This window comes from Aplysia californica, unplaced genomic scaffold (genome assembly GCF_000002075.1).
Source record: "Aplysia californica isolate F4 #8 unplaced genomic scaffold, AplCal3.0 scaffold00874, whole genome shotgun sequence".
In the NCBI taxonomy this organism is placed as follows: domain Eukaryota; kingdom Metazoa; phylum Mollusca; class Gastropoda; order Aplysiida; family Aplysiidae; genus Aplysia; species Aplysia californica.
The window spans coordinates 130,379-141,201 of record NW_004798144.1 but is presented as its reverse complement, the minus strand read 5'-3'; the positions used below and the strand labels follow the sequence as shown (position 1 = coordinate 141,201).

General features: G+C 39.8%; 1 protein-coding gene across 1 annotated transcript in view; it reads right to left on the bottom strand.

Annotated features, from left to right (window-relative positions):
- Positions 1-6,413: 6,413 nt before the first annotated feature.
- LOC101859365 (lysine-specific histone demethylase 1B) overlaps positions 6,414-10,823 on the bottom strand; it is a 27,089-nt gene continuing 22,679 nt past the window's right edge. Inside the window, exons 17-20 of the mRNA XM_035972846.1 lie at positions 10,298-10,426; positions 8,763-8,897; positions 7,694-7,846; positions 6,414-6,561 (exon numbers count right to left, since the gene is read on the bottom strand). Coding sequence (XP_035828739.1) covers positions 6,463-6,561; positions 7,694-7,846; positions 8,763-8,897; positions 10,298-10,426 — 516 coding nt within the window. The 3' untranslated portion in view covers positions 6,414-6,462. The remainder of the gene's footprint in view (positions 6,562-7,693; positions 7,847-8,762; positions 8,898-10,297; positions 10,427-10,823) is intronic.

Sequence of the window (10,823 nt, the reverse complement as noted above, 5' to 3'; positions counted from 1 at the left end):
CGAGATTTTTCGCCACATACGTGCTTTCCGAGTTAAAAATACATGTACACATACACGAACATGTACCTACACAAACACGCACACACACGCGCACACACACACACACACACACACACACACACACACACACACACAGTCCCCTCCCCCTCCCCACCCACACAATTCCAGTACACTGTTGAGAGTCCAAAAACCTATACACAGATGTATGCGTATGGCGTTTAGCATCGTTGACAGACATTCATGCATGATACAGCTTTGCCTGGGACGTAGTCATAAAGGAAGTAAATTTGTCAAGTGTTTACTTCCTTCTCTTCAGATTTTAACCTCCTTGACAATATGCCCCAAAGGGGAGACACGTCAATACATTTTTTTTTAATTGTGGGGGGGGAGGGGTATTTTACGGGGCTCGCAACTGCATACGGTCATATGAGCGTGCGGATCACATAAAACATTTTCAGTTGGTAAGAAATTTTGAATTTTGCCCGGGAGGGGGCCGAAGCCAACTACTATTGATTTTGGACCACAAAGGGATCTTTAATGTGCGCAACTTGCACATGAGACCTCCAAGATTTTTCTCCCTTATGCGAAAAGGCTAGGTACTACATCTTACTCTTACCTATTGTAAGATCAGAAGTGTGGCTGAAAGACCCCAGTAAGAAGAAGCCAAGGAGTAGCAGTAGAAAGGCTGCAGAAAGAGTCAAGAACCCAGAGGAGGGGGCAAAGGAGGTGACGGGTGGGGGCAGAAAGTGGAAATGAAAGCAAACAACAGAAAATTGATAGAGAGCAGGAAAGGAGGTGAAAGAAGAGAATTTTGTAGAGGAGAAAATTTTCCGTCGCTATCTGGATTCGAACTCAAGACCTATTGAATGAGAGGTGAACACCATCCATAACCTCTTGACCACGATACGTTTGAAGGCAAGGAAGATGTATGGGTGAGTCGTTACAGGTTTGATTAGAGTATTTGGAGTAATATAGCAAAACATTAATTTTATAACAAAGTTGGGCCACAGGGGTAAAAAAAAAGACACAAAATGTTTCAGGTAGAAAAGTATAAACAGTGTACATGTATTTGTGTATATATATATATATATATATAAATAAATAAATATGTACGTTATTTCATGAGATAACTGTCTCTCCTGAAAACAAGTCAAGGTTTCTTCACACTAAAGTAGAGCAGTACAAGGAAGGAAAACAACGAGTCAAAGGGAGAAAATCTCAACTCAGTTTCACACAGCTTGAACTATGGTGAAAAAAACCCCCAAAAACATTATAAATATAGACAGCTATATTATTATCTAAATGATACAAAGTTATTTCCTTTCATCCAGCAAAGAAAGACAAGTGGAAAAAAGAAGGAACAAATGTAAAGAAAAAACAAAATATTTAAAAAGTAAAAAAACAAACTAACAGCAAAAAAAAAAAAAGGAAGCCAAACCCTACCAGAAGGAGGCCATCACTATCTGTTCTAAATCGGTCAAAATTTGGTTGCCTTAGGTAAATTCATTTTTTTCTGACACAAAGCTGTGTGATCAATGGTATGATTTGTATAAATCAACAGTCATTCAGTAGCAAGGAGTCTCTCTCTCTCTCTCTGTCTCTCTCTGTCTCTCTCTGTCTCTCTCTCTCTCTCTCACTCACACACACACACACACACATGCACATACACACAAGTGTGCACATCAAAGCATTTGACAAACAATCAGAAAAAATCATTCTAACATAGTCTGAACAATCAGTTTTACATTGATTTGCAAAGTCTCTCCATACTCCACAGTGAAATCTGAACAAAAATACAAGTAGTTCATTCATACAGAGGATGTCCGAATCTAACAGTGTATCCACTTAATTAGGTCAAACACTTTTCTAGGAATTAAAAATGTAGTTTCTCTCTTATTAACTTCCAGAATTGAGACCAAAAAAATGTGTTTGATCTAACAAGGCAGATACACTGTTAGGGTCGGGTACCAATGATAAGCAAATAAAAAAACAGATTCGATTCACATCAAAGGGATGCAGCATTTGGCCACAAACACACCGTCCAAAAGTTGTCACAACTATTTCCCACCACATGCACACGCATACACACACACACATACTTGACATACATGCATGCACACAGATAATGAGATATACACATTTCAAACATTAGCCACAATCATTTACACACTCTCTACACACAATCATACCTGACATATTTTTAACAATCATTATGTTGTGGCTCCACACCCATTCATATACACACGCACTTTTCAAAGACTGTTATAACAATTACCCTTTGATTCCACACACACATTCACATACAATTCTCAAAAATTTACAGTGTATTACAACTCCCCCCCCCCCCTAATTAAAAATATATGTGAACATATGCATGAACACACACACACACAATAACTTGCAAATGGAAATTAGTGTGATTCTCAAACAGTCTCAGTTTCCTCCAATGGAGAATCAATAAAGTACATCTCAGTAAATGTAGCAAAAAGGTAGCTGCCGGCAAATTAATAAATAATCACAAGGCCTAACAGTCACACGCAGCCTTCACACCTTATTACGTAAACAGAATCAGTTCTGATATTACATGTTTGTTGATTTTGCTTTTTTTTTCTCTCTCTCTCTCCCTCCCTCTCTCCCTCCCTCCCTCCCTTTCTCTCTCTCTCTCTCCCTCTCCCTCTCTCTCCCCTGGTGCAGTGGCATCATAAACGGTCATGATTTTGGTCTGGAAACGTATGGGATTTTGTGCCTCCATCCCTTTCCATTAAGAGGAAATCTTCTTCATCTGTAATGTTATTTTATAAAGCTAAAGCACACTATTGCAAAAGAAAGGTTGGGGGTGGAAGGGGGGGGGGGGAGGAAGAGAAGGGTCCCATACACAGAAAAACATAATGAAAACCTGCTAGAAGCTTAACAATGACAGAAAAAATTGCACAGTGAAAATTTGCTAGAATGTAATATTAACTGAAATACAGTTTAACACAGACAGGTCGAACATAGAAGACTTGAAATCGCGCACCCATCGAACTGTGCTGCTTGCCCTTTTTTTTTTTTCTTTCTTTTTTTTATCTCTACTTTATAAGATATCCCTCGAACTACCGAGGCCAGTCCCGAAAAATTCAAGCTATCCGTGTTAAACTGTTTTCAAATTTGTAATTATATCGGAACACTGCACAACGTCATTTTACTTCAAGACCTCTCTGGTGTAGAGAAGATGTCTATCACCGGGTGTCAACTTCAGCATCTATTAAGCTGTATTTTTTTGCAAATCCCCTGACAGAAGGTTCTGTATAGATCCCAAAATTTTTTTTTCAATATGACCCTCACCCTCGAAGGCCAAACTTTAGTTTTAGTCTTAGCAAGTGTTTAACAGCACTAGCAACATTATTAGACCATATAAGTGCCGCAGATTAGAGAGCAATAAATACAGAAGAGAAAGACAATAGATATTTGCTAAAACAGAAGAGGCAGACCATACTAGAGCAGAGTCAAACAACCACAAGCCAAACTTTCGGGACCTGCCTTTGAAATGATCTCTTTGTGCAGTAGGGCATACAATAATACAAGAATATGTATTATACAAAAGAACACTCATACTAAATTTTTGTGATGGTAAGGCTCAATAACTTCTTTCCAACAGGCAACACAAAGGATAAACTTTTATGTTGCTAAGGCTCGAATTACCCTTTCACCAGGCAACTAAAACAAAGGATTTAAATAATCTCTTTAAAAAACTAACACTGTAAGTGCAAACTACATCCAAACACACACACACACACACACATCTCTATGGAGGTAATTATTGAATGCATACTTAATCGAAGTAGACTAATACACACATACGTTACTGCGAGGTAGTTACACTATTGAGTACAAAACTATACAAAAAAACATGCACATTGTAAACTAATGTAACGTTAAGGTCGTTACAGAATTGAGTTTAATCTAAATTAAAGCTCACATACACACACACTCATAAACAAGCACACACTCATACACTATGTAACTGTGAGGTAGCTACAGCACTGAGTGTAAATGAAATGAAAGCACATGCAACACACAAACATATCCACACACACAAGCTGATCAATGACCCAAAGTAATAGAGAAGCTAAAAAAAAAAAAATTAACTAAAAATTGACACAGCTTGAGGTAGTTATAGTTAAAATCAAAAGAAAATAAATAGTACAAATCAAGCGAAGGGATCACTTTTTCTCATCGAGTAAAGAGAAGCTTACCAACAAAAGACCAATCTAAAAGTCGCGGCCTCGGTGCTTTCTTGTCGTATTTCCATTTTCAAAAATAGTATTAACAGTGTAAACAGTTCACAAGAAAGAGTGAGCTTAAGAAAAAGTCACACTTTCAATGTTCGCAAAAATGGAGACACGACAAGACACAGCACTGGGTTCACAAAGTGCTACGAAAAAGTTCCATCAAAAGACAAAAAAATGATACAGGGAGAGTCAAAAAAGAAAGATCTATCAGAGACACTCACCAACCACTCACTGGGAAGTAGGGTCAACTACTACAGTTTGAGAAATAAGGCGCACATTGCCACAATGTCGACCTATTAGTAGAGCGAGGAAGGAGCAAGACAGACAGACAGACAGAGAGAAGAAAGAGGGAGTGTAAAGAGTGACTATCAGTAGCAGCCTCCAACTGCTCACTAGGTAGAAAAGAGCTAGACAGAGAGACATAAAAGACAGAGGGAGAGTAAAGAGGGACTTTTAGTTTTAGTTTTAGTAGAGGTTTTACGGTACTCGCAACTGCATAAGGTCATATGAGCACCAGAAGATTAGAGGTGTTACAAGAGAGTAACAAACATAAAAAAGAAGAAGGGGAGATAAGGACGATAGATGTTTGACAGGAAAGAAGAAGCAAGCCACACCAGAGCACCCGCCAACCACCCACAAAGAGGGACTATCAGTGGCACCTCCAAAAAATATCTCAAGATACAACAGTACTTACTGAAAAATAAGTATATAAAGTACACCACAAGGCATGCATGGCATCAAAATAGTAAAATATTAAAAGCCAGAAGTAGATAAGTTCAATGTGAACTGTGAAGAAAAAATCGGTCCCCATTATAAATGAGACTCAGTGAAGAAGAATATCAGGGTGGGTTGTTTGTTGGGGTTTTTTTTGCTTCTCTTCTCCTGAAAAATTGCTCTCTCGGTCATAATATATTCACTCATGTTTTGTTCCGCATTACTAGAGGGGCTGCCCATCATTATAACAAAAATTGGTGAACTCATTACAAATTTCTGAAATATGATATTTTGGGCCCCAAATCTTGCCCTAAACAGAAAAATACACACGAAAACGCATCTCTCTCTTGCCCTTTTTAACTCCCAGTGGAGCACAGGCCATCAACGTCATTACTCCAGCGAAGCCTGTCCTGAGCATCCTTTTCTAGCTGTTTCCATGATGTCCCCGCTTTTTCAATTTCCGCTTGTACCGCTCGCCTCCATGTCATCTTTGGTCTTCCCTTCTTACGCTTTCCTCGTGGGTTCCCATGAAAACGCATACTCATGAATATCTGCATGATTGCACTGTAATCAGTATACCTTAACCTACAATTTTCAAATCATCTTTTTCTCTCCACACCAACACACACATACAGTGCTGCCGTAAGCTGACAAAACGACATTTTTTTTCTCTTCATTTTGGCACAAAAAGTTTTTATTTGCTAAATCGAAACCCTTATCAGTTACCTTACTTGTGTGAAAAAATCAAAGTGAAACTGCGACTAGTTTTTGAATAAATTATCATTCAAATTTCGGAATAATTTTAATTTTCAAATGATTACGCTGACAATAAAAACCCTCTTTTTCTCGAAGCAGCCATGAAGAAATAAAGTTAAAGAAGTTTTGCCAGCTTGCCGGCAGAATTGTAATTGTGCCTGAGCTAGAGCTGCCAGAATTTTCTCATCTTTCCTTAATATACACAAACACACAGAGCAGTAAAAGTATCTGCTCTAAAGCTGCCAATATTTTTCTTTCCTTTTTCTCTCTCTCTCTCTCTCTCTCACACACAGACAACACGCAAACACACACACACACATATACCATGTTCAAAGTGTCTGCTCTAGAACAGGTAACAGCTTTCATATTTGTCTCTCGTCCTCTCTCATACACACGCACAGACACACACACACAGTGATCAGAGTGCTTGCTCTTCAGCTGCCAATATTTTTCCTTCCCCCCTCTGCCCCCCCCCACCCCTTCACAACTCACTCACACACCTACACACATATAAGCACACCCATACACACACACACACACGCACATACACACACACACACACACACACACACACACACACACACACACACACACACACACACACACACACACACACACATAGGCACACACACACACACACACACACACACACACACACACACACACACACACACACACACACACACACACACACACACACACACACACACACACACAGTGGTCAGTGTGTCTGCTCCAAAACTGTCAGCACTTTCCTGGCTTCCCTCACACCACTGAGATAGGCTCCGGCGACCGTCTGAGGGAACTGGTGGTGTGTAGCCTGCGGAGGAGACAACACACCATGTGTATGAGAGAGGACGAGAGAAAAATATGAGACAACACACCATGGGTCTGATAAAGCATAGGAAGAGTTTTAGTAAGAGTTTTACTGCACTTGCAACATGATTAGGTCATATAAGTTCTGAAGATGAGATGAATTGCCACGGAAACATGTACAAAGAAAAGAAGGAGGAGAGATAAGGATGATAGATGTTTGATACGAAAGAAAGAGCAAACAACAATGGAGCATCCGCCAACCACCAAGACAGAATGAGTCCAATACAACATAGGATGAGTTTTAGTAAGAGTTTTACAGCACTTGTTTAGTTTAGTTATAGTAAGAGCTTTATGCCACTTGCAATACAATAAGGTCATATAAGTGCCGAAGATTAGAGGTGTTACAAGAGAGTAACAAATACAAAAAAAGGAGGGGAGATAAAAACGATAGATGTTAGTTAGGAAAGAAGAAGAAAACCACACCAGAGAACCCGCCAACCACTCACTTGCAAGGCAATTAGGTCATATAAGTAAAGAAGATTAGAGGTGTTACTAGATGGTAATGCGCAACGAGAAAAAGGAGGTGAGTTAAAGACTATTGATGCTTGATAGGAAAGAAAGGAGCAAACCACACCAGAGCACCTGCCAACCACCCACGAGCCCAGTACAACACAGGACAAGTTCAGTAAGTGTTTTATGGCACTTGCAACACAATTAGGCCCTATAAGTGCCAAAACATTAGAGATGTTGCTAGAGAGTAACATACAAAGTGAAAAAAAAAAAGTACCCTAAAAATGTGACAACTCCACAAATGAATAAAAGCATTGGGGCGGACCAAAACAACAAACTCGAAAACCAACTACAAAGCCTGCAGTACCACAGGTACGCAGCAAGGTTTTTATTCTAATTTTTTAGTAAGAGTTCTATGGCACCTGCAACACAATAAGGTCGTATAAGTGCCGAAGATTAAAGGTGTTACAAGAGAGCAACATACACAAAAAAAAGAAGGATGGGAGAAGAGGACGATAGACGTTTGACAGAAAAGAAGGAGCAAACCACACCACAGCACACTCACCAATAGCCCACACACAGTAAGGAAATCACTCAATCAGTATCAGAGCGCTAGTACTACTCACCTCTCCGGCAAAGAACAGACGCGAGTCCACTTCCTCGGCAAGGTTTGAGTGTGCATTCTTTGGTGCTCCTACCGGGAGATAACTGTAAGCCATGCCGATGTGAGGGTCACGACCCCAGTGGGTCATATGGTACCAAGATGGGTCAGGAATATCCTGGTGAGAAACAGAAACATATATAGGAGAGTGACATTAATATCCAAGGCGGCATCATTTCTCTGAGATTTCCTTACAGGCATTAAAAATGAGCAGCCTCCCCTTTTCTGTCCTTCCTAAAGGAATGGTGAATTTCTTGATATTTTCATTTAACTCATTTGAGCCTGAGCTATTTTTCACCCAACAACCATTGCAGCCAGACAGTTTCCAGGTATATTGAATGATTGACCACAAAAAGACTGTGAAAGCTATCATAGTTTTTAAAATGCAAGAAAATAAAGAAAGAAATGCTCTCACAGAAAAAGAAAACTGGATCTAAAGAGTCTGAATAGCTTTTATTTTATCAATATTTTGAAATGGCAATGTCTGCGGATTACGCAAATTTTTTTTTTCGCCCAATTTATCATAAAATCTTCTTCTGTCGCAATGAGGGGGTGACTGACTTAGTCCATTACAGCTTATAAAAAATAGTACATAACTTCACCAAATTTTTAACAAAATGAAACAAGTGGGTCAACTGTTGGCTCACCGATTCCCGTAGCTTGCAACCGAAAAACACCAGAGATATCAATTGATAAATACATGGGATTAGGCTCAAGTGGATCAAACTCATTTCCCATTTTAGGAGAGGGAGAAGAAGAGGGAAGCAGAGGTAGAGAGAGAGAGAGAGAGAGAAAGAGAGAGAGAGAGAGAGAAAGAGAGAGAGACAGAGACAGAGAGAGACAGGGAAGGAGAGAGAGAGAGAGACAGAGACAGAGGGAGGGGGAGAGAGAGAGACAGAGACAGAGGGAGGGGGAGAGAGAGAAAGAGAGCGATAGAAAGAGAGAGGGAGGGCACACAACATTAATAATGCCAGCAAAATCAGCAACACATACTAAGATTGGACTACTCGAAGAAGCCCAGCCAGCTAACTCACCTTTTCTGGAAACATCTCCCGTAACAGACATACACATTTCGTGACAACTTCCTGGTCTGACTGGTCGTGCATGAGTGAAAGCCCTTGACCAACGAGGTAGGTGACTAAGGTGTGCTTGCTCGATGTAGAAGCATTCTGTACAGACAGGCGCAACAACTGTTATTGTGTGACAACATTACAACTTACAATTTTAGTTCAATTTTAGCATCAGTTTTATGGTACTTGCAACACAAATAGATTCTATAAGTACCAACCAAAGAGTAGAGGTATTTCCAGAGAGTAACATAGAGAAAAGAAGGAGGAGAGACAAGGATGACAGATGTTTGATAAGAAAGAAGTTACAAATCACACCAGAGCACTTGACAACCACTCACCTTTTGATTTTAGTAATGAACCCCCCCCCTCCTCCCCCCAAAAAAACAAAACAAAACAAAACCCAGACAACTGTGTGACAACCTATGACATTTAACAACTAAAATAGCAAGAGATCAGCTTCAATATATATAGCATCTATTGCTGGTAGCAGATCTGTTACGGAATGATATAAATAACAATGACTTCACAAGAATCTCTCTCTACGTGTACAATTAAAATTGTCCAAGTTGACCACCCATTGTTGAGGAGAAAAGTAGCTGTCTTTGACAGCTTAAGCCTGCTCTGACTGAGACCAGTTCATGACAGTCACCTGTATAAATATGAGGCATCAGGGTGAAATCCGGCCCTCGTCAAAATAACAAAATCTAAGATATCGGCATTTTCTCTCCAGTTTGACCATTTTTCTTCTACCCTTTGTTTTTTAGCTCAACACCCTTTAAGTCCATTTAAAAACATATTTCTGTGTCCATTTTACTGAAACACATTGATTCAAGGCATAACAAATATAAATTTTCAGTTTCCAAGGACTCTCAAGCTTTTTAAATCACCAAACTTTGGCGGACATTTTCTCGCTAATTTTACCTCTGAAACAAAGCGATCCTGGCCTCCTTCGATAGCAAATATCTCGACTTCTATTCAAGACAGTATAGGCGTGCATTTTTTCATTCAAAAGATGGCCAAAAGAACAAGCTTTAAGATGATACCAATAAACTCTAGATGCCCAAAAATTGATGAGTACCTGATTCTACCGCGTCATGACACAAATGACTATTCTGACGTGCCAAGTCAGAGGGACGTATCTGCACATTTTATGATTTTGAGTTACGTCGCGCTGCCATTGGAAATATGGGCATGGCCTTTCAGTTACGTCTGTTTGCCATGGTGAAATCTCCTATTTGTAGTGAAGACATGTCTTCCTGCCTTTGACACAAGACACAGAATGGGTATAGGCGTCCATTTAAACGAAGATGCAAACATTAATAGTTTTTGCAGATACGTCGGTCTCCCTTGGCGCAGCGGTATTTTCCACTTCACTATTTGACTTATTTCTTTATTTAATATCATGGACATCCACATCCACCTTAAGACAACCACCATTCTCCTCGACGAAAGGGGGCTATTTAAGAGAATTTTGACAGTACCAACACAACTCAACTGACCTGAGGCTTTGAGACATCGTGGAAAATGCTGAACAAGCCTCGCTGTGGGGTCGGGCCAGGCACATGACCAAACATTGTCTTGCCCTTTATCTTCTCTGACCAGAAGTTCTGATCAAACTGTAGAATCAGCTGGAAGGGGGCAGACAAAAGAAACCAGTATTAAAAACTTTTACTCAAGTTTAATCCACAGTTTAAAGAAAGGAGACTAAAATTGTAACACTGAGCATCTGTAGCAAACTGACCCATAAAATTTAACTTGGAAATAAATAACACCTGTCTTGACAGCCTTTCACAACTACCTTTGGCTATGTGTACACCCCCCCTGAGTGTTTTGTATCTAGATGACCGCTGCCATTCATGTTAGACTCATAATGTAGTAGTAGTATAGGGTTTTACGGCGCTCGCAACTGCATAAGGTTATATGAGCGCGCAAAGCACAAGTTGTTTGCATTCGCAACAGTTCACTGCACGGTTGGTTAGCTTTTAGACTTTAAAAATATAAACATATTTTCAATTTAAAACAACT